This window comes from Anolis carolinensis, chromosome 3, assembly GCF_035594765.1.
Source record: "Anolis carolinensis isolate JA03-04 chromosome 3, rAnoCar3.1.pri, whole genome shotgun sequence".
Classification (NCBI taxonomy): Eukaryota; Metazoa; Chordata; class Lepidosauria; order Squamata; family Dactyloidae; genus Anolis; species Anolis carolinensis.
The window spans coordinates 44,010,593-44,034,117 of record NC_085843.1 but is presented as its reverse complement, the minus strand read 5'-3'; the positions used below and the strand labels follow the sequence as shown (position 1 = coordinate 44,034,117).

The following is a 23,525-nucleotide window of genomic DNA, read 5'->3' as shown; positions in this document are numbered from 1 at the left end:
TATTTAATTATATTTTAATGTTTACATTATTTTAACTTTTAGAAGGGGGTTGTATGAAAAAGTTAAAATTATCTTTTCTGGGCATATTTCATTCTGAACAGTATCTCCAAGAAAAAGGTGCTGTTATCCACAAAATGGAATAAAGGAAAAAGTACCCAATACAGTATATCCTCATTCAATACTGTTGTGACTGCGCCTTCAGGGATTATGGTTGATGGTGATGGGATTCGAAGAGGAAGAAAAAACCCTCGTGATGAGGGTTCACTGGAGGAGTTGCGCAGGAAGCGACTTAGAGAGCTATATGGGGGATCTTCTGAGGAAGATTCAGATGGGGAGTTTGGGGAAATGGATGCTGAGGAACAGGTGGTGGCTGGGGAAGTGGGCGCTGAATGGGCACAGCCACCGGAGATGTCTGGGGATTTGGGGCCTATGGATACCACTGAACCTGGGGTTTCTGCAGGAGCTGATCCCACTTGGGATGCTTGGAGAAGGGAGGATGGTTCTTTAAGTGTTCATGGGGCTAAGTGTGGGCAGGATGATTGGGACTCCGACGAATTGCTAGGTACTCCGGATCCACGAGCTCTAGCTGTCGATTTGGGACACCTGGTGTTTGGGTGTGAGTGTTTGGTCACCCAGGAGGAAGGGGAATAAAATGGGAATGTTTGGCCACTGCACTTTGCGTGTGGCAAGGTGTTGCTGAGGCGCCATTGGGATCTCTGTGTTTCCGTGAAGACTGGACTTGGACTGTGATTCGGATCTGCTGATACCATCTGGCTTGGCTCTCGCTGTGTCTTATCGTGGACCTGATTTGGATGACTGCACCCTCTTCGGACTTTGTATTGAATTTGACCTGGCTTCTGTCTACGCCCTCTGACTGACGACTACTCCCGGCTTCTGACTACTGGTTTGCCTTTCGGAATTTGCTGCTGTCTCCTGACCTGACCTTGGATTCTCCTGACAACGGCTATTCATCATCCCTTTGAAGCTTTCGGCTTTATCTGCACCGTGGAAGCAGTTTACTGCTCTTCTAGTTTGTATGTTTACAAGCCAGTTTGCTGTTTTTCTTTTGGGAACTGTCCCTTTAAATCTGCAGAGCCGGCTGTCTGTTTTCAGAAACGGTTTGAAGCCAAAAGAGGCTTTTGCACTTTCAGTTATACTCTGCAGCTTCTGAGCCTTTGTTTATTTTGCATATTTTCTTGCAGTCAACTCTATTTGTTCTCCAAAGCTGAATTGAAGCGTCTTTTAGTTTTTATTTGAATGCCAGCATGGGAAAATAGCGTGGCTTGTTTTGAGTTATTTTTGTCCAAACTACTCTTGAAACACTGATAAGTGAAGTGTTTCAAGGTTACTTTCTGTGTTTATGTTATTTTTGGCTTATCTTCGGAATAAACTCTGTTTTGTTTGTTAACTGGCGTCTGACTCTTGACAATACTCTGCAAAAAATATTGGCTTAAACTATATATTTTAACAGTACTGTATTATATTTAATATTTTAAGAAGTGTATGTTTAAGTTTCAATTTACACTTCTTAGAATTTTTAGTGTTGCCCTTCGTGTGTCTTCTTTGAGAAAAAATATATTTATATAATACCTATACCTCACCAAACCACAACTTGTAGGATTCCATAGCATTGAGCCATGGAAAATTGGTGTCAAACTGCATTCTTTCTACAGTGTGTATGCACCCTTAGACACAATATTGACTCTCCTTAAAAGCTGCAAAGTGGTTTCCTGTTCTATCTGGTGAAGCAAAAGTGGGACCGAAATCTCATTTTCTCATGATTGTAGAACTCAGTTATGAGCAGTACGTTTTGGACAAAGAAATATCCCAAAGCTACACATTGCCTGATCTTGGAAGCTTAGCAGGATCTGCCCTCTTGGATGGGAGACCACCAACGAATACCAGGGGCTGTAGGCTTTATTTCAGAGGAAGAAATTGGCAAAACCACTTCCAAGTATTCTTTGCCTAAGAAAACTCTATGAAATTAATGAGGTCATCATAAATTGACAGGCATTTTGAAGGCAATACACCTGGCTTATGCTGACCCCATGAATTTAATCAGAGTTGTATACACACATTCACACCGAGTATCCCCATGTGCTTGGGACAAGATGTTTTTTGGACTTTGGAATACCTGTATTTGTATATACACAGATGAGATATCTCAGATATGAGACTCAAATCTAAACACAAACTTTATGTTTTATATTATTTTTATATACCTTATACACATAGCTTTAAGGTAGATTTATACAATGGCTTTAATAATTTTTGTGCATGAAACAAAATTTGTGCACACTTAATCGTCAGCAAAGATGTCACTATCTCAGCCACACATGGAGTTTTCAATTTTGAGAGTGTTTTGATTTCAGAATTCCAGATTGGGAATGCTCAATCTATATATATACACCAGGCATGGGCAAACTGGGTAGGCTATTAGCAATTGTGGGAGCTGAAGTCCAAAACACCTGGAGGGTCTCAGTTTGCTCATGCCGTATATACACAGACACAGCTTTTGCACATAAAATGGCCAATATGTCATAACAGACACAAATTAAGGTGACTTAGGAGAGGATAAACCACATCCATGGTAAATTATGCCTATCATCAATTCAGTGCCAATTAGCACTAGTTTCTGGGAGAAAAAGAGAGAACTACTTAAGTTCCATAGAAAGTGTGGTTCAGAAGCAGCGCTTCTGTGCTCATCTTAAGATTTCTATGAATGCACTTTGAAGCAGCACCATCCCAATAGAAAACTCAGCAATCACAAGGCCTGGGTTTTAAGTAAAAAAAAACCCTCTAATTTTTTGAGCAAATATTATATTCAGCTATCTCCTTATGAAGAAACACTGACACCACAGTTGTAAGCAAAATGCTGAAAGATCTAGTTGGATACCTCTGAATTTCAGATTGACTATGTTTTTACTTAATCCTGCCACCTCATTGTCAAGAGACCTGGCATCGTATCTGCTGTTAGCTGCCCTGAGTCCCAATATTGGAGAAAGGCTGGAGGAAAATAAAGCAAATAAATAAAAATAAGCCAAACTAGACTTTATTTTCTAGCATAATCACAGCTATACAAATACTTATACATACCCACAATATTTATAAACCCCATAAAATTGGCGGAATTGTAAACTACCAAATCATGGGCTCATTGCTCAAACAAGGTATTTTAAAGCAACTGCAAGTTATATTGCCTCAAGTGTGGGAAACTGGCCATTACATTGCTTTTCCTTCTCTATGTCTATGGATTTCTAAATTTTTATTTACTTATTTATTGCATCATGAAATTTGCAGTTATGAATACAAATCTTTTCTGGCCCCATCATATATTATTGTTAGAAAAAAAATGGCTGCCAGGGCCAGAAATCATTGATTCCCTCACTAGAAATCGGGGAAGAGGGGCTACACAGTAGTGAAAGGCATAACGTCCACATTTTTTTGTCATTGGGTTTTTCAATCTCTTTATTTTCTCCTGTCACTAAACAGTGAATGACACTAGGCACAATTCAAGGGAATTTCTCCAACTTTTGAAGAAAAGTTGAACACGTTCTTGTCAAAACCACGGTGTCTTGAGAGTGCTAGAGAAACTTTTCAAATAGTGAAAAGCTAAACAATGATTTAAATTAGATTTCAATCAGGCATAACAGGCTGACTAATATGCTATTCAGATATATCTTCCCACCACTTCTTCTGTACTTGTTGTCTGGAAGAATCTGCTGAAAATGATTTCTGAGACTTTTCTTGGCTCACTCTTCTCTCATGTATTTTCGACTTCTTCCATGCCTCAATCTGATTCTTTGAAAAAGACACATCCATGAAGCCTGCATGTTTCCTGGTTGGAACAAACTGCAAAGCTTTCTTCCAGTCTCCAGTATCTTTCAGGGTTAGTAAGATAGACACCATCTGATTCAGAGTGAGATTTTTCGCTCCTTCCTCCCACTGCAAGTATTTGTCCAAAGGAAGTCGGGCTGTTGCCAAGTTCAGCCGTTTTGCACGTGCGAGGGAGACCCCTGTCTGTATAGACTTATCAACTAGGGATCCAATTATATAGATTTTATCATGCTCAAACCTTTGCATTACATTGGGAGAATCGGCAGTCAAATACACAAGTTGATCTTGTGGGAAGACCTCAACATGAGCCTTTTCCGTCACTGTCACAAATAACTTGTCCCATGCATCACCATAGCGTTTGATCAATTCTTTGTGATAGGCACCATCTGTCTTGAAATTGCAATAATGCAAGTGAAATGGGTCCAGAGCCCTACGATTCATGCCTTCAGATTCCAACAACTGTTTTACTGCATTTTCCATTTCTCTACGTGACATACAGTTTTCATAATCCATGTCAAACACCAGAGGCTGACCAAAGATCATAGCCTGTGCAGCTCTCCAATTGTAGAGAGCATCTTCTGATCTGGACCAAAACTTTAAGAGAAATGTATTTTTTAGTTCACGATCACCATCTTCCTGAGTTGGTGGATTTAATTCTCTTTTTTCTGCCTTTTGTTTCTCCTTCTTTTCTTTCTTGACTTTCTTCAGAATTTCTTTTTTAGCCAAGAATTGTAAATATTTCTTTTTGGAAGTTTTAGTTGGAGATTCTATTAGGATCTTTAAGTCCTGTTCACTGATATTTTCTGGAACAGCTTTACCTGAAAGCCTCCACATCTCAATAAGTTCCCTAGTAGCTGCAACACGGGGGTCTTCCTCACTCTCGGATGTTCCTTCCCTGATTTCTTCTTGCACAGTAGTTCGCATTACATCTTTCCATCCATCCAAGTCTAATTTCTCCGTTATACTTGGTGCAGTATTTTTGTTCAACCAAGCAGACAAAAACAATGTCCTGCAAGTCATCACCTTGCTGGGTGTTACTAAAAATATATCCTTTTTCATTCTATTTTGTATAGCCAACTGTACAGATCTTCGGACAACATTCAATAGATACATATTTAAAGTATTCATAGTAGGAAATATGGTGTGCAGCACTTCTGCAATATAGAAAGAAAATAAGAAAAAATCAGTATTAGTACATGGAAGCACAAATGCAATTGGATCTATTCTGTATTGGTCAGACTTCATCTGGAGTACTATGTCCAGTTCTGTGCACCACAATTCAAGAAGGATATTGACAAGTTGGAACATGTCCAGAGGAGGGCAACCAAAATGGCCAAAGGTCTAAAAGCAAAGCTGAGGAAGCTGGGTATGTTTAGCTTGGAGAAGAGATGGTTGAGAAAGGACATGATAGCCATGCCTAAATATTTGAGAGGCTATCATACTGAGGAGGGGGAAAGCTTGCTTTCTGCTGCTGTGGAGACAAAGGGTACATCTACACTGTAGAATTAATGCAGTTTGACACCACTTTAATGGCCCAGGCTCAATACTATGGAATCACGAGTTTATCTTTTAAAGGTCTTTAGCCTTCTCCATCAAAGTGTTGGTGTCACCCCAAACTACAAATCCCATGATTCTAATAGCATTGAGCCATGGCGGTTAATTTTACAATGTAGATACACCCTGGGCTATGAAGCAATGAATTCACGCTGCAGGAAAAGAGATTCCACCTAAACATTATGAAAACGTTCCTGATGGTAAGAGCTTTTCAGCAGTGAATATGCTGCTTGGGAATACAGGAGTCACTTCTTCTCTGTGGGTTTTTAAGAGGAGACTGGATGTGCATCTGTCGAGGGTACTTGCATTGTGTGTCCTTCACATGGCAGGGATTAGACTGGGTGGCCCTTATGGTCTCTTCCAACTATGATCTTAATCAACATAAAAGCCAGGAACAGATATTGCCACCATGGGATCTCTTATGTTTCCAGAAATAAACATGCATACCATTCAATCTATGTGATTATTGGGCTATTGGATTATGACCTGTAAGGATCACAACTTAATGGTGATTATGACCTGTTAGGATCATAACCTATTGGGTAGCAGAGTTTCAGGAATGTTCTTTTAGTTTCTTGGGAAATGGATGATCACTGGGCACACACACACACACACACACATATATATATTGTTTCTATTGATGCTTTCAGCAGACAAAGATTCAAGCAGACTTCTTTGAAAATAATATGTTTGTTTACTCATAACTTCATGTATTTAAAGATACAGGTACATTTCTTGTCAGGTTAAGCTTTAAAACATTTCAGTTTGTACCTTTAACTTATTGTCTTTAACAGTCTCTTCCAAACTATATTGCTCTGTATAGCTTTCTTTTATAACAATCTACTTCTAAAGAAACCCAACCCTTAACTGACTTCTAACTTCTAACATTGGCTTCTGCACTCTAACAGACTTGAGCCTCAACTGTCTTCTGTCATCTTTTAAAAACTAAACATTTCAAACTAGGCATGGGCAAACTTCTTTGCCTTGAGGCCACATTGTGGGATCAGCCAGAAGGGCTGGACAAGAAGGGAGCTGGGCCGGGCACATGCTGGGTGGGGAGGGCCAGGGAGAAGGCAGGGCCAAGAGAGGTCCAGGCCATCCTCAGATTGTCCTCCCTGCACAAGGAGGAGCCTGCTCGCCCCATCCTTATGCCAGGAGAAAGGCAAGACATGCAGTGCCGACCCTATCCTCCCTCCTGATTCTTGGGCTGTCCTCCTGGCACAGGCAGCAGCTGAGAGTGCTCTGGAGGTCTTTCACCCGCTGTGTGCCTTCCTCGAGCCGTCCTCCTGACATACAAAAGAGGTTGCACCATCCCTATGTCGGGAAGAGAACAAGACACATGGTGGCCGAGAGCGCTCCAGAGGGTTCTCGGCTATTATATGCCTTCCTTCCCCCATCTTTTTGGCATAAGGACATGACGAGCCACCATGTTATTTTGCCAAAAAGACAGGAAAAAGAGGGGGCCCTGAGATAAGCACTCGGGGGGGGGGGATTTCCCCCCCCCCCGCCTTAGTTTTCCCATGCCTATTCTAAACTGTAACTGAACCAGTCACATGGTCTACAGGCCTTCCCACTCTGTTAAGTACATAGAGCCAAGATAACTGCAAACCAAATAAGACATATACTTCAGGAAATAAACTGACACATTATAAAATAAACGATCATTAAATATAGGAGACTTGAGAAGGTTGCTATCTCCAAAAGTGATCACCTGAAGTATGGATTCCAGCCTTCTAATACAGAAAGAAAGAATGGGTGAATCTGTCTAACAGCCAGATGGCAAACATGAAGAAGTATTACACCAAAAATAATGGCTAAAAAAGGAGAGAGAGAAATGGCAAATCTAAGATATAAGAATTGTGAGTGTTGTTGTTGTTATTATTAATTCATTTCTATCCTGCTTTTCTTCTGTGGGTGGGATTCAAAGCAGCATACAACATAAAAAATTCATTGTGGTGCAGAAGCGAAATTGGAAATTTGGTGTAGGAATTTACATGCAGAAATTCAAGCACAAGCGCCGGAGACTCCCAGCCAACAGTCCCTGTTATGGTTACTTTCACACACACAAAACAAAATATGCACCACGTTCCTTAACTTACATCTGCTAAATAAGCAGTGTCTAATTCACAAGTGAAGTCCAAAAGCCATGCCAACTGGAGAAAACATGACAGTCAATAATCTAAAGGAAAAAAAAATGAAAGGGATAATAAATATATATGAAAGAGATACGTACATTTTATTGATAACGCGATCTTTAAGCATTAGCTCCTAATATTTGTGCATATTTTTGTTATTGTACATAATGAAGATACAAAACCCAATCCCAGCGGATACCAAGGGGGTAATGTACCTTCTCCCCCTATGTGGGAAAGGAGTACCGTTAAGACCAGGCATGGGCAAACTTGGGCCCTCCAGGTGTTTTGGACTTCAACTCCCACCATTCCTCACAGCCTCAGGCCCCTTCCTTTTCCCCCTCAGTCGCTTAAGCGGGAAAGGAAAGGGCCTGAGGCTGTGAGGAATGGTGGGAGTTGAAGTCCAAAACACCTGGAGGGCCCAAGTTTGCCCATTCCTGGTTAAGACTCACCTAAAGAACTGAGGCCGCGCGGGCTCCACACATGTTAGGTCCGCCCAAAATCACCTTCCCCGGAAGTCAGTACGCTGCTCGATAGTTCCGTTAACAGGCGAAGGGAAAGTGAGGCGCTAAATTGTATTTCGACGATTGGTCACATTCCTAGCCAATCAGAAGGCACTGCAGTTGGACGACGAAGCTGCTTCTTCCCAGGAAAGATTTTTGGGCGCATGCGTACGAGCTCCTTCGGCGCATGCGTACTAGCTCCTTGGGAGCCTTCCCTGTTTACCTCGCCATGAGTTTCTTTCTCCCCAAACTCACCAACAAGGAGGAGGTCGATGGGGCGATCAAAGCCGTGGCGGAGAAAGTCCTGGTCCTTCGCTTTGGCAAGGACGACGACCTCGTCTGTATGCAGCTGGATGATATCGTGAGCAGCTTTTGTTTCTTGTCTCTATGTCTTTCCACAGGAGGAGAAAAACGATGCACTTCCCTCAGGCTGGATCTATACTGGGTTGCTGTGAGTTTTCCGGACTGTATGGCCATGTTCCAGAAGCATTCTTTCCTGACGTTTCGCCCACATCTGTGACAGGCATCCTCAGAGGTTGTGAGGTCTGTTGGAAACCAGGCAAATGGAAGGCCCAGGATGGGAGAAAGAACTCTTGTCTGCCTGAGATAAGTGTGAGCGTTGCAATTGTCCAGCTGGATTACCATTGAATGGCCCTTCAGCTTCAAAGCCCGGCTGCTTCCTGCCTGAACCAACCTAGACACAGCATATTATTTGAGAACATGCTGGACCACTTTAACAACTAGCATGCCAGAGTACACACAGAGAAGCCATTGACATCCACAAGCACGTGGACAATTTCAACAGAAAAGAGGAAACCATGAAAATGAATAAAATCTGGCTACCAGTATTTTTAAAAACTCTAAAAATCAGGACAGTAAATAAAGAACAACGCTCTGAAAACAGGGGAATTCCAGACAGGAAACAATCAGGACCAGTTAACACCTCCCAACAAAGGATTCTCCCAGGCTTTGAAGCTGCAAGGCCATTCAGTTCTAATCAGGGTGGCCAATTGCAACATTCTCAATTGCCTCAGGCAGACATTAGCTTTCTCTCCCACCCTAGACATTCCACAGATATATAAACCCCACTTGCCTAGTTTCCAACAGACTTCACAACCTCTGAAGATGCCTGTCATAGATGTGGGTGAAAGGTCAGGAGAGAATGCTTTTGGAACATGGCCATACAGCCCGGAAAACTCACCGCAACCCATTGATTCCTGCCATGAAAGCCTTCGACTACACATTGGATCTATACTGCCATGTAATCCAGTTTCTGGATGTAAATTAGCTTCTTTTAAGTGGATACTATGGGTCTGCACTGCCATATAAAACTAGTTCCATGCAGTTAACCTGTATTCAGAAACTGGATTATATAGCAGTGGCATAAAGATATTATATGACCCTCTTTCATGTCAGTCAGTCTGGGTTCTGTTTGCAAAAGGATCTTGTGGCACTTACTACAATAATAAAAAGTATTATCAGTTTATCTTATATCAGTAGTATTATAATTAATATACAGTATTAATATTGTATTATATTACAATATTATATATTATATTGTATTCTTACTAGATTGTATTACATTACAATATTAATATATGTATCTACAATATATGTTATATTATTAGCATTGCATCTATATATATAAAAGAGTGATGGCATCACGGCGATGGACAAAACAACAAATCTACAGCCCCCCCAAACTCGAAAATTGGCAACGCAATCCATCATCCCCGCCTCCAGTAAGATACAACAAATTTACACATAAAATACTATCACAACACCAAAAAATGCCAAAACTAAGTACGCATGCGCAAAAACACCATGCTTCAACCCTTTATGGCGCTCGCGCGGCTCCAGTAAGATTTATATGACAAACACAATCACAGGGCCACAAACGGCCAAAAACTGCAACAGGCGATGTGCGCCTGCGCGCACCCCCCCATCCCTTCCCGCGCGCGCACACACACACCTCGCCTCAGAGCTGAAGGAAGGAAGGCAGGAAGGCCGATTCCTTGCTGGGCGCGGGATGGAGGAGGCCACGCTGGGAGGCGTGCGGGCCTCACGTCGCTCTCTGCCCTCTCCCCCTCAATCTCCCCCCCCTCAGGGCCCATGGAGGGCCCCGGTTGCCGTTCAGGCCCCCTCCTCCCGCCCCTCTCCCCTCCCCCCAATGCGAGGAAGGCCCCGCAGAGCCCCCCCCCCCGCCTCACCCTCTCTCCTCCTCCTCCCTTCTCGGTTCTTCTCGGAGGTCTTCAAGCTCTTCAAGGTGAGGGGGGAAGAGGAGGGCACGGCCCTCGAGCAGGCCTGGACCTCCCCTCGAGTTGTTTGGGGCGCCAACCCCCGCCCTTCCTGGCCTCAGAGCCCTTCCTTTTCCCCCTCACCCGGTTAAACGGCTGATGGGGAAAAGGAAAGAGCCTCAGGCCAGGAAGGGTGGAAGTTGGCGCCCAAAACAAGTCAAGGGAAGGCCCCAGTTGGCCCAGGCTGAGCTTCCCCCTTTTCTGTTGTTGTTATTGTTGTTGTTGTTCTCACCCACAAATTACAACCCCTCCAATGCCTCAGAAGCCCCCCTTTTTCCCCTCTCAAACCCTATCGCCCTCACCTTTCCCTTCCCTGTAATAATTATTAATATAATAACTGATCATCAGTTAAGAATGTAATAATCACCAATAATAATACTAATTTATTATTAGTATAATACTGATAATCATTCGAGAACATAATAATTCATAATAATAGTCAGTTCTTATTATTATAACACTGACAATCATTCAACAATGTATTAACAAATCGTAATAATAGAAAATTATTATTATTATTATTATAGTAATAATCATTCACAAATTAATAATTATTATTATAACATTGATAATCATTCAACAATATAATAACAACTAATAAGTAGTTATTATTTTTATCACAATGATAATCATTCAAGACTATAATAATTATTATTGTTATAACAGAAGGCGCCTCATATAATCCACTTCTAAACAAATAATATCACATTATAAATATACACTAGAATCTCACTTATCCAACATAAACAAGCCGGCAGAACGTTGCATAAATAAATATGTTGGATAATAAGAAGGGATTCAGGAAAACCAATTACACATCGAATTAGGTCATCATTATACAAATTAAACACCAAAACATCATGTTATACAACAAATTTGACACAAAAAGTAGTTCCATGCGCAGTAATGCTATGTAGTAATTACTGTATTTGCAAATTTACCACCAAAATATCACAATACATTAAAAACACTCACTCCAAAAACATTGACTATTAAAAGGCAGACTCCATTGCATAATCCAGAACATTGCATAAACGAATGTTGGGTGAGATTCTACTGTAATATGAAATAATTACTGTGGTACAATAATACACAACAATATCATCTCAGGACAGTAAATAAAGATCAACACTCTAAAAACACAGCTATTCCATCCAGGAAACAATCAGGGCCATCTAACACCTCCCACCAAAGGATTCCCCCCTTCACACAGGAAACCACCCACACTTTGAACCTACAAGGCCATTCCGTACTCATCACTCTCTCATCTCAGCACAGTAAATAAACAACAACAGTCTGAAAACACACAAATTCCATCCAGGAAACAATCAGGACCACCTAGCACCTCCCAACAAAGCATTCCCCCCCTCTAACACATGGAACCACCCAAGCTTTGAAACTACAAGGCCATTCCGTACTCTGGGGCCAATTTGCAATATATTAATATATATAATAATACAATACATATATAATACAATACATTGTATATACATATAATACTGCTAATAATATTATAATACACTACAATATAATACTAATAACAAAACAAAACAATATATATATATATATATATATTACTACTAATATTGTGAAATAGTCGTATATGTTATAGCGTAATATCCTATCATATGTCTTTAATGTAATAAATGAATAAATAATACTGTATAATTTTTGTTGACGGTCACAACAAAAATAAAACCCAATGTAGATTGACCAACATCACTAAAAAAAAGCCACAGCAACGCGTGGCCGGGCACAGCTAGTAATATTATATATTATTGTACTATATTATTATACACAATGTGAGTATGGAGAAGAACAAACCACAGACTACTTACCGCAATGCAGTTTGGGCCCTGCGACATGCACAATGGAGGATCTTGTTACAGCAACACCAGAGGCACTTAAGTGGCCAGCTTCTGGTCAAGGGGAATTTAGCGTAATGCCAAGTTTTTATCTTTGTGTTTTTTTAAACATTATAGCTGTATGCTCAATTTGGTTCTGACACAATAAATAAATAAATATGTTATTATACCACAAAACATACAATATACCACCAGTATATTATACTATTAGTATTATATATTTTATTAAAAGTTGTAGTATATACAATATGTAATATAAATAGTAGTCTGTCAAGGGATCTGAAGCACCTTAGAGAATACTAGGGGGGTTCATCTACACCAGTGATTCCCAAAGTGGGCGCTACTGCCCCCTGGTGAGCGCTGCAGCAATACAGGGGGGCGGTGATGGCACCTATTAGGGCATGGGGCGGAGCCAGGGGAGGGGCGGGGCTTCTTCCCAAGAGCCCGAGACAGGGCTGAGAATCTATACCTCTCCCGTCAGGACCCAGGCTACAGAACACCAATAACCATGCACAGAGGCCGGATTCTATCTAATATCTTTATTGTAGGAATATATAAAGTCAATAAAAACAAGTGAAGAATATAGTTCAGAAGTAGACCTTTCAGGAAAGGTCAAATATAGTCCAGGAAAGTAATGTCCAATATGCGATATTAAGGTCCAAAGTTATAATCCAATAACCGAAACACACACTTTGCCAAGCAATAGTGTGGGGAGATGACAAGGTCTTTTAGTCCATTGAAGCTTGACAACAAGGCTGGAAAACAAACTAGATTCTTGGCGAAACAAGAGTTGGTACGAGGCAAACAAGAAGCAAGAACAAGGTCCGTGGCGAGGTCCGCGGTCAAACGTGAAGCAAGGCAGGCTTGGAACTTGGTCCGGGAAACAAGGAACTGGGATTACTAAGTCCACACACGATCTCACTCCTCAAGCTGACGAGTTGACTCCGCAAGGTTTCCTTCGCGGCAAAACACCTAAATAGGGTCTCGTTTCCCGCCCGAAGAACACTTTCCCTGGAGAACTAGAAGTGAAACCCAACTCTGTCCAGATGCATGACTCCTTAGAATTTCCCAAGGGAAGCAGACCTAATCAGCTAATTGTTTGGCTGCGATTCTGGCGCTCCGGCGATTCGCCTCCCTAGCTCCTCTATCTCTATTATAATTGTCCTTTCGAGAAAACGGGGGAGAATTCTGCCCAAGGCTTGTTTGGCTGACTTCTTGAGGGCAAACATCCTCCAGGTGCAGGGGCTCCGATTCTGGCTGAACCGGTGGAAATCCCATGTTTTCCTCCTCGTCTGCCACAATAGTACTAGGAAGGGGACTACAAGGCCCATGAGACATCACATCTCCTGAGAGGCCTTTTAGGACTAAAGGGCAGGGCGGGGCCTCTTCCCAAGAGTGCGAGACAGGGCTGAGCCTCTGTATACCTCCCCTCAGGCGTTTGTTAGAACACGGGATGGGGTATAGAGGTTCAGCCCTGTCAGGCAATTGGGAAGAGGCCCTGCCCCCTGTGTCCTGGCAGGCACTGCAGGACAGGGATAGAAGCTCAGCCCTGCCTCAGAGCTCGTAACTCCACCCATCCCAGTCCTGGCTGCCCATTTGTGGCCCCGCCCACCTCCCCCTCCCCACCCTGCATCTTGGGCTAGGGGAGAGGCTCAGCCCGGCCTCTTGAGCAGGAGCCACGCCCACCCCTCTAAGCCACACACCCCCTTTTCAGGGGGCGCTGAGTAATATTTTTTCTGGAAAGGGGGAGGTAGGCCAAATAAGTTTGGGAACCACTGATCTACGTTGTAAAATGAATGCAGTCTGATACCACTTTAACTGCCATGGGTCTATACCATGGAATCTGGGATTTGTCATTTGGTAAGGCACCAGAGTTAGAGAAGGCTAAAATTTTTGTAAAACTGCAAATTCTGCGACTCCATAGCATTAAGACATGGTAGATAAAGTGCTGTCAAACTGCAGTAATTTTACAGCGCAGATGCACCCTAACTTAAAGAAATATGCAAAGGGATCTTGCAGTACCTTAAGAAACTGAGAAAAAGAACTATGCAAATAGATCGTATAGAACTTAGTAACCGAGGGGGAAAAGGCATAAAGGAAGTTACTCTTTGAAAACATGTGTTACCAATTTCTTTCTTTTAAAAAGTCTCTAAGGTACTACAAAATCCCTTTGTGTACCGATATTCCAGACTTACATGGCTATTATGTCTTTGAATTTTATCCCAATGGGATCTGTTGTTACTGCTTTCCAAATAACTAAATAAGGGGTTGTCAATTAAAGACTTGGTTTCTTATTCTCTTTAGTTATGCAGCACCTATTTTTCCTTGTCCACAGCTTGCAAAGACATCTCATGACTTAAGCAAAATGGCCACAATTTATTTGGTGGATGTAAGCAAAGTACCAGTTTACACACAATATTTTGACATCAGCTATATTCCATCAACAGTCTTCTTTTTCAACGGGCAGCACATGAAAGTTGATTATGGGTAAGTTGGCTTGTATGTAATCCATGTGTAGTTCAATTGGGTGTTCATTGCTTGTGGGAGATAATTTATGATGCTAAAATTGTGCCAGTGATCAAACTATGTGTCAGTTCCTTAAGTGTATGCATATTATGATTCCCTCTGCCCATTGCTTTGCATTTCCAAACTGTTACAGCAGGAAATATTTGTGTCATTCATTCATCTATGCTATGTGTATAGATCTCATTTCATTGTGAATTTCAATCCTGGAGTATTCTGTACGTACAAATTTAAATTGTATGTACTTCAAAATACCAGGAAACTTTATCTTCAATCCTAAATATATATGTGGATATGTGCCTTCAAATTGCCTGTTAATTTATAGTGATCCCCTGATTTTTCAAAATGTTTTATTTAAAAGATTAATAGATGAGTTTAAAGTTCAGATTTCAAATCATAAATATTTAAAATGTACACTCCAAATTATTATTGCTTTCATTTACATTTGAGTTTTTTTCCCCCTACTTAGATCTCCAGATCACACAAAATTTGTGGGAAGTTTCAAAACAAAACAAGACTTCATAGATTTGATTGAGGTGATTTACCGTGGAGCAATGCGTGGAAAACTCATTGTACGAAGTCCAATTGATCCAAAGAATATTCCCAAATATGACCTTCTCTACCAAGACATTTAAATGCCTCATCTGAAGAAAAGAGAGACTGCTTATTCAAGTCTTTATTGAATGTTTTATCACCTTTGAAGGAATATATTTATATTTATTTATCCTGAGGATCATATTGATCATCTTCCAGGGGGACAGACATTCTGTCATTTGTTCATTCTCTGAATAAAGTTATGTACATAAGTAAGTTGATGAATCTCTAATTTCACTTGTTCAGGATTGCAATATACTTACTAGTTTTAATCAGGAAAACTGCAATAGGGGTATTTGTTGGTATATATAGAAATAATTCTACTGGTTGTGTATCCTATTAAAACAAAATTAGTTCCAGGCAATTCAATGAACACATTATGTCCAAAACCACAATCATGTAAATCATGCAGTTCACAAACTTTTCAGACCCAGTGTTTTGCATCTATTACTGTCATATATTGATATATTCATACAGAATGACAATCTCATATCAGTGCGAGTTGAAAGGACGAGTGCTGTTTTTGAGGTTCTTGACACAGTGTTTTGTAATATGTTAAGTACAAAGGAATGCTACATTTCGAAATACACTCAACTGAAATAGAACATAAACAACTGTAATTCAGAATTAGATATTTCATAACTTAGTTATAACCAAACCTCCTCAAAATAAGTAGTTTCCCATACTTAAATAAAATATGCATTGCAAATGGGCTTGAGGAGTCTATGGCAGTGTACATCTTCCGCAGAAGAAGAAAAACAGGCATAAATCACATACACTCTTACATTTTCATTACTTTTCTGCTCCTTGTTGCAATAGGCGAACGAACAAAACGTTTTCTACTGCCAACTTTCAGTTTATTTTTTAAATACTTGAAGATGGACTGTAGACTAAAAGAAGGCACCAAGCTGTATTTTTCAGTTCCTGCAGAAACACTAGGGCAATCGACTTTCATAAAGCAGCCAACTGTCTTATCCAAAGGCTTACTGTCTGCTACCCACTTTCGACAGTGTCTCTGTATCCATTCCTGCAGCTGGGAATCACCTTGCGTCTGGTGCATTATGTGGTGTTTGGAATCAATAAGCGCAACAGCATATACTTTGTTCATCACCTCTAAAGATCTCTGCCTAAGCAAGTTGACGAAAACCAATCCCCCATAGCCATGGGCAATGAAAGCCACATTTCTAGCTGTGGTTTTTGAAATGAAGTGGTCCCAAACATATGTTGTATGTTCTTCAGGGCTTTTGCTGCACCTCTTTGGGATTACCCAAGGTAACTGCAGAGAAGAGGCAGAATCTTCCTCAGAGAAGTCTGGGATTTTGGATTCCATTTTTAGATCAATGAAATTGTCATTGGGGTTTAAAACAATCACACCCCAAGAGCACTGCAGAGCCATTGCAATGAATGGTATTTGAGATCCGTGTTGGAGACCTTCATGAATTATGGTCTTCTGTCCCCACTGACCCGCACGAGATGGTCCTTGGTCTTGAAGAAGGACAACTAGAGTGGAGCAATTTGTTAATGCATTCTCACTCATAAAAAAGAAAGTGCAAAGGTTACTGACCGGAGCATCTATTGGGATATAAGTCTTTTGCAGCTTAAAAGCCTTTTCCAGAAGTTCATATATATACTGAGTAATCGAATATCCAAGAATTTGATAGCGTTTGTGATTGCCATTATAAGAATGGTAATAATTAAAAATAAAAGGTTCATTGGTATCTTCATGTCTGAGTTCACCGTTTTTGTTAAAGTCATATTTGAGGTTTTCTGGACACCCTGAATCATTTATAAACCTCTTCAAGCTCAGGTCTTCATTTAGTTGTAACCACTGCAAATTCAAGGAAAATATGTCAAAAACATAATTTTTGAAGTATTTTCAGATTCTGATAACGAAATCACCTTTTATCTGTTCAGGTAATGAGGCTAAAAAAGGAGGAATGATAGGTGAAAATGTGTTGTGTGTGGTCTAGTTGTCTTACTGTTGTTTTGGTGTGTGTTGTGTGTGTTGACTGTGTGTGTGTATGCAGAGCTGATTTACTTTGCAGACATAAATATTTTGCTTGGTTTTTCTGCATGTTTTACTTGTGGGTCCTTGTTGGAATTATGTGGTTTTTTGGCTCAGAAGTAAGTACAGTGAAGTGGCAATTGATTAATACATGAAGATGAGTGATTTTTTTAAAAGGTGAAATCAATGTTGAGGGTATTGTTGAAGGCCATGGACAACAGTCACAGATGAAAGAGTATCTGAAAGATTGTTCCGTTGTAGGGGAACTTGGCTGTGGTCACAGTGCTGCCAAGACCACAGAATTTCACTGGAGGACTCAAAGATTCCTAGAAATAACATCTTAATAAAATTTGCCAATAATCAAATTGCCAAAAGTCAAACTCACAAACGTGTTGTGTGTGTGTGTGTATCTGGTATGGGAATGGAAAAATGTAGCATTGCACATCTGTTTTTGGTTCAAGAGTGGAGGTGAAGATGTAATTGACTGAAATATAATTTTTAGCAATTTTAGGATAATTTCTGTATTGCCATTTTGAAATGTGATTTCAAGTCCTGGCTAAATTCGGCTTGGGAAAATAACAGATAAAAAGAGTTGCAAAAATGCTCAGTGCAGCAACTAGGAGAGACAAAATCAGGAGATGGAACTGGGAGGAGTTGAGAGGTGGGCCAAGAAGAAAAGTATGTTAGTATATTTCTGTATGATTGTCTGTGAACTATAAATTGCAACAATTTTCTTTGTGCTGGGTGTGGTACATCTGGCTGTCCAGAGAGCACCCGTTAGTTTTCTGCTGAAGTAATAAAACTTCTGTAATTTTGGGAATTGGGAAACAAGATCAGAAATATTCAAAAGGAAAACCTGCCTTAACAGTGAGATCAATATTTAACCTATGTGTTTCTCTTTGTTCATTACTTTCGTTTTATGTAAAATTGGTATTTTATTTCGCTTTATGTGATTTTCAATTAAAAAAACAACCCCACCCCCATCTTGTACTCAGTTTCAGGGATTTGTTGCTTATTTCTGGACATTGTGAGCTTGACCTTCTGAAACATGGTTGGATCAGAAGATTGAAAATTCAGAAGAGTACTTTGGTGCCGGGGAACACCCTCTCTTGACTCTACCTTTTAGTCATATTAATTTGCCTTCTGGATTGTGACTGGCCAGATATTCCATGACAGTAATTCAAGCCTCCCATGACAGTCATTTCATGAAAGTGTCTTTGTTTCAAAAAATAAACGATTCCAAGAACTCCAGAATGCTGGGAACATCTGTAGTATTAAGAACCATTAGATATCCTGGTACTATCTGTAGGCAGCTGGGCACAGAAGCAGCTGATAGAAATACAGACAATTTCAGAGTGGAGGCCAGAGTTACCCAGTCAGAACTGTGCCAGGTCCAAAACCTGAGAGCTAGGGATGACCCATCATCACAGAAAAGGGGGCCTAGTGATGCAACAAAGGGGAGTCTCTGGTGATGCTATTAAGTATGCTATATTAAGCATCAACCAGAATAGAGGGCTGCCATTCAATTAAAAAACCCCACTAAGCTTGAATTAAGAAAAAATATGCAGCATTCGGAGCTTGAGATTCCTATTCCTTGCCCCAAGAACTGGGAATCTAAGGGCTGAGACAATTTTTTTTTCCTGTTGTTGACATGATTAACTTGTTCATCCTTACTTATTTCTATAGTATTGTTCTGTCACCCTGTTCCAAAAAAGGGGAGTGCAGTTATCATAAACTTTGATATCTAGAACATACTTACATTCATGTTGCTTGAAAGGAAAAGCAAAGGCTTCTTGAAAATTCAGTCTATATTTGCTTCAGAGATCTGTCTAAAGAGATTCAACAGTTGAATTGTTTAGTTTTATCTTGGTGGCAATCTCAAGTAAAGCACACCAACTGAATCAAACATTCACACTTGCCTCAAACAGACAAGAGTTCTTTCTCCTACCCTGGACATAAACCCCACTGGCCTAGTTTCCAACAGACCTCACAACTTCTGAGGATGCTTGCCATAGATGTGGGCAAAACATCAGGAGAGAATGCTTCAGGGAGATGGCCATACAGCCTGGAAAACACATAGCAAGCCAGTGATTCCGGCCATGAAAGCCTTCGACGACACATGAAATCAATAATAAGTGTTCACATACCAATTTAATAAGCCAATTGCAACTTGACAGCTGCATTATATCTTTGTATTAATAATAATCATAATGTGCATGAAATGTGCTTGTGCAGGTGGAATCCTTAGAAAGCAAAGTGTCAACATCTCAGCCTCCCAGGTGGACAATTTTGGATTTCTGCTGAATATCAGAGGCCTTTTACAAGGAATCTGGCCCCTTCCACACAGCTGTATAAAATCCCACATTATCTGCTTTGAACTGGGTTATATGGCAGTGTGGACTCAGATAACCCAGTTCAGATATTGTGGATTGTCTGCCTTGATATTCTGGGTTATATGTCTGTGTGGAAGAGCCTCTGGGAGATTTCTCATTTTCTCAGGAACTACCATCCAATAGTTAGCTCTTATAAATAGTTGGCACTGTCAACACATGCCTGGACTGCACAATGGCTTTAAATTAAGCATGGACAAACTTGGGCCTTCCAGATGTTTTGGACTTCAACTCCCATAATTCCTAACAGCTCATGCCTGCTTTAAAGTACACTTTTTCCAGCTGAACTCAGTCTCTTTCTCCTCTGATTGAAGAGTGGGGGAATGTGTGTTGTTGAAGGCTTTAATGACTGGAATCACTGGGTTGCTGTGAGTTTTCCGTGTTGTATGGCCATGTTCCAGAAGCATTCTTGCCTGACATTTCGCCCACATCTATGGCAGGCATCCTCAGAGGTTGTTAGGCCTGTTGGAAAGGAGGCAAGTGGGGTTTATATATTTGTGGAACGTTCAGCATGGGAGAAAGAACTCTTGCCTGCTTGAAGCAAATGTAAATGGTGCAATTGGCCACCTTGATTAGCACTGAATAGCCTTGAAGCTTCAAAGCCTGGCTGCTTCCTGCCTGGGGGAATCTTTGTTGGGAGGTGTCAGCTGGCCCTAATTGTTTCTTGTCTGGAATTCCCCTGTTCTCGAGTGTTGTTCTTTATATATATACTGTCCTGATTTTATAGCTTTTTAATACTGGTAGCCAGGTTTTGTTCATTTTCATGGTTTCATCCTTTCTGTTGAAAGGGCCTGGGCTGTGGCGCAGGCGGGAGAGCAAGCCAGCTGCCATTAACTGCAATGAATCACTCTGACCAGGAGGTCATGAGTTTGTGGCTGCTCGGAGCCTATGTTTGTTTGTCTTTGTTCTATGTTAAAAGGCATTGAATGTTTGCCTATATGTGTAATGTGATCCGCCCTGAGTCCCCTTTGGGGTGAGAAGGGCGGAATATAAATGCTGTAAATAAATAAATAAACTGTCCGCATGCTTGTGGATTTCAACGGCTTCTCTGTGTAGTGTAACATGGTAGTTGTTAGAGTGGTCCAGCATTTCTTTGAAGCTGCAAGGACATTAAATACTAATCAAGGTGGCCAGTTACAATATTCACACTGGCGTCCAACAGACAAGAGTTCTTTTTCCCACCCTGGACATTCCACAGATACATAAACCTCACTTGCCTAGTTTCTACAGAACCCTCAACCTCTCAGGATGCCTGCCATAGTTGTGGGCGAAATATCAGGAGAGAATGCTTCTCGAACATGGCCATACAGCCTGGAAAACTCACAGCAACCCAGCTGGGGAAGGATCTCCCAAACATAAACAGCTCTTCATGGCCTATCTCTGAAACGAGGAGTTAAATCCCCACGAAAATAACTCTATCGTGCACACAGCTATAGCTCTATACTCCACTTGGCCCCACCCTCTAGATCCCTGGGGCTTGTAGTTCAATCAGACTCAACAGCTCGGCGGATGTACATTGTAAATGGCCCCGCTCTAAACTACACACCCCAGAACCCCATTCGGTGTTGCCATGGCAGTTTTGAAAAAGAGCGGTGGGGGCTGAGGGGGCGTTGTCTGTACCGGAAGCGGCCCGCAAAGGTCCTTCAGGAATAGCGGCCGTCAGCGTAAACAAAAGCGGGGGCGGCGTGAGCGGGCTAGAGCCGGGCAGGTGAGCAGGGGAAGGCCCAAAGCGAGGGGCGGACTTGCCTCGCTGCCTGCTCTGTTGTCTTCCTCGGAACAGCCGGAAACGCTTCTTCCTCCTGCGCTCCTTAAATGCGTCGGCAGCCCTCCGAGGGTTTGGACTTAAAGGGGACGAGCGGGAGGCTTTGAGGGCCTCGGCTCGAGGAGGAAGGCCAAGGTTGGAGTCAATCCATATACCTTTTTAAAGTTGTAGTTTTTACAGTATTTTAGCATTGGCTTGCCGTGAGTTTTCCGGGTTGTATGGCCATGTTTCAGAAGCATTTTCTCCTGACGTTTCGCCCACATTTATGGCAGGCACCCTCAGAGGTTTATAGGCAAGGGAGGTTTATATATCTGTGGAATGTCCAGGGTGCGAGAATGAACTCTTGTCTGTTGGAGGCAGACAATGTTGTAATTAATCACCTTGATTAGCATTGAAAAGCCTTGCAGCTTCAAGGCCTGATGATTCCTGCCTTTGGGAATCCTTTGTTGTGATTTGTTAGCTGGTTCTGATTGTTTCATGTCTAGAATTCCCCTGTTTTCAGAGTGTTCTTTATTTACTGTCCTGATTTTAGAGGTGTTTTAATACTGGTAGCCAGATTTTGTTCAGATTTTATTTTAGCATTCTCTACTAAATAACACTGATGCCTCACCAGACTGCAAACCCCATGCTTCCATAGCACTGAGCTGTGGCAGTTCAAGTGTCAAACTGTATGAATTCTACAGTGCAGATCAGGCATGGAAAACTTCGACCATGGACAATTCCTACTGGCTGTTAGGAATTGTGGGATTTGAAGTCCAAAACACCTGAAGGGCCAAGATTTCCCCATGCCAGGTGGAGATGCACATAATAATAATAATAATAATAATAATAATAATGCTTTATTTGTAACCTACCCTACCTCCCCAGGGGAACTCAAAATTACAGAATGTTGTACCATCTCGGGTGGCTTAAAATGCAAAGTTAAAATATGAAGAAATTATGAAACCATATTAAATTCAAGTAGGTAATAAAAGTCTAATAAAATTGTGGGCACTCTTTAGGATGATATAGGGGGTAGCACCTGCTTAGATTTATAAAGGTACTAGCTGTGCCCGGCCACGCGTTGCTGTGGCGTCGTCCTTAGTGGGTTTTTGTTTATGGAGGCAAGTATGAACATTGTAATTAGTCACCTTGATTAGCATTGAATGGGCTTGCAGCTTCAAAGTGTGTTTGTTTCCTCCCTGGGGGGCTCCTTTGTTGGGAGGTGTTAGCTGGCTCTGGTTGTTTCCTGTCTGGAATGTAAAGGATGCACTGCATTCTTCTCATTCTGGTTCTGCTTTCCCAGTGCTTTTGGCTTGGTTGCTTTAAGGGGAGGGGCATCTACACTGATCTAATAAATGCGGTTTCAAACAGCTATGGAAAAAAGTGGTTTCACAGTGCAAAATATCATATGGGAATTTTAGATTTAGTTTGAGGCCTAGATGGTGATTGCACAAATGACAGAACACTGATGCACATCAAGATTTTTTTCTGTGTGATTTTGTGTGAGTTAATTGTCCGGCTGCCACAGTTTGAACTTCAAACTACATTAAATGGTCAGTGTAGGTGAAGCATAAGAAAGAAATACTGACCTACTTAGCTAGAGTAGATGTGTTGAATCAGTTGCTAAATAATGTTAGCATTGAAATACACCCTATTCAGTCAATGAGTTTATTCTAGATAGGACTTGAAATTGAACTTTATTTATTTGCTCTCTTCTCTTTGCATGTGTATAGCTTAAGACAGGGGTCCCCAAACTAAGGCCCAGGGGCCACATTTGGCCATCGAAGCCATTTATTTGGTCCTTGCGGTGGCAGCTCCCTCCTCCGCCGAGGAAGGCGCATGCGGCGCGAGGGGGGAGGGAAAGGTGTGCACCTTACAAAGCTTTGCTTGTTTATAATGGTATTTTAACTATTATTTAATAAATAAATAATTAATTATTAAGGGGTGCACTGCTTTGCTAGTGATTTTGGTGCACAAAGGCAGCAGGAGGTTGGACTAAATGGCCCAAGGGGTCTCTTCCAACCCTCTTTATTATTTTGATTATGATTATGATTAACATTGAGGTTGTATTTATTCCTGTT

The 23,525-nt window shown here is 41.3% G+C and overlaps 4 protein-coding genes across 12 annotated transcripts in view; 2 read left to right on the top strand and 2 right to left on the bottom strand.

Annotated features, from left to right (window-relative positions):
- Positions 1-3,030: 3,030 nt before the first annotated feature.
- Positions 3,031-8,132, bottom strand: trmt10c (tRNA methyltransferase 10C, mitochondrial RNase P subunit). 2 transcript variants are annotated; one of them, XM_062974822.1, is made up of 3 exons: positions 7,976-8,132; positions 7,491-7,570; positions 3,031-4,991 (listed from the first exon to the last, which is right to left on the bottom strand). In XM_062974822.1, the coding sequence occupies exon 3, from the start codon at positions 4,963-4,965 to the stop codon at positions 3,667-3,669; it is 1,299 nt and encodes a 432-aa protein (XP_062830892.1). In that variant the 5' UTR covers positions 4,966-4,991; positions 7,491-7,570; positions 7,976-8,132; the 3' UTR covers positions 3,031-3,666. The 2 variants fall into 2 exon arrangements, with proteins under 2 accessions (XP_062830892.1, XP_062830893.1); XM_062974823.1 differs by lacking the exon at positions 7,491-7,570 and having other exon boundaries at positions 7,976-8,107.
- Positions 8,133-8,190: 58 nt separating this feature from the next.
- txnl4b (thioredoxin like 4B) lies at positions 8,191-15,521 on the top strand. The gene is made up of 3 exons (XM_062974824.1): positions 8,191-8,387; positions 14,524-14,675; positions 15,181-15,521. The coding sequence occupies exons 1-3, from the start codon at positions 8,214-8,216 to the stop codon at positions 15,344-15,346; spliced, it is 492 nt and encodes a 163-aa protein (XP_062830894.1). The 5' UTR covers positions 8,191-8,213; the 3' UTR covers positions 15,347-15,521.
- LOC100553416 (putative protein FAM172B) lies at positions 15,373-21,460 on the bottom strand. Of its 2 annotated transcripts, none has more exons than XM_008125106.3 (3): positions 21,321-21,460; positions 19,070-19,139; positions 15,373-17,133 (listed from the first exon to the last, which is right to left on the bottom strand). In XM_008125106.3, the coding sequence occupies exons 2-3, from the start codon at positions 19,073-19,075 to the stop codon at positions 16,087-16,089; spliced, it is 1,053 nt and encodes a 350-aa protein (XP_008123313.2). In that variant the 5' UTR covers positions 19,076-19,139; positions 21,321-21,460; the 3' UTR covers positions 15,373-16,086. The 2 variants fall into 2 exon arrangements, with proteins under 2 accessions (XP_008123313.2, XP_008123315.2); XM_008125108.3 differs by having other exon boundaries at positions 19,070-19,135; positions 21,321-21,409.
- senp7 (SUMO specific peptidase 7) overlaps positions 21,311-23,525 on the top strand; it is a 48,959-nt gene continuing 46,744 nt past the window's right edge. For 5 of the 7 annotated variants that reach the window (XM_062974821.1, XM_062974819.1, XM_062974820.1 and 2 more), the window contains exon 1: positions 21,458-21,597. The gene's annotated coding sequence lies outside the window, so the exon portion shown is untranslated. Of the gene's footprint in view, positions 21,409-21,457; positions 21,598-23,525 lie in introns of those variants that run through there. The other 2 variants (XM_062974816.1, XM_062974817.1) reach the window with 2 other exon arrangements.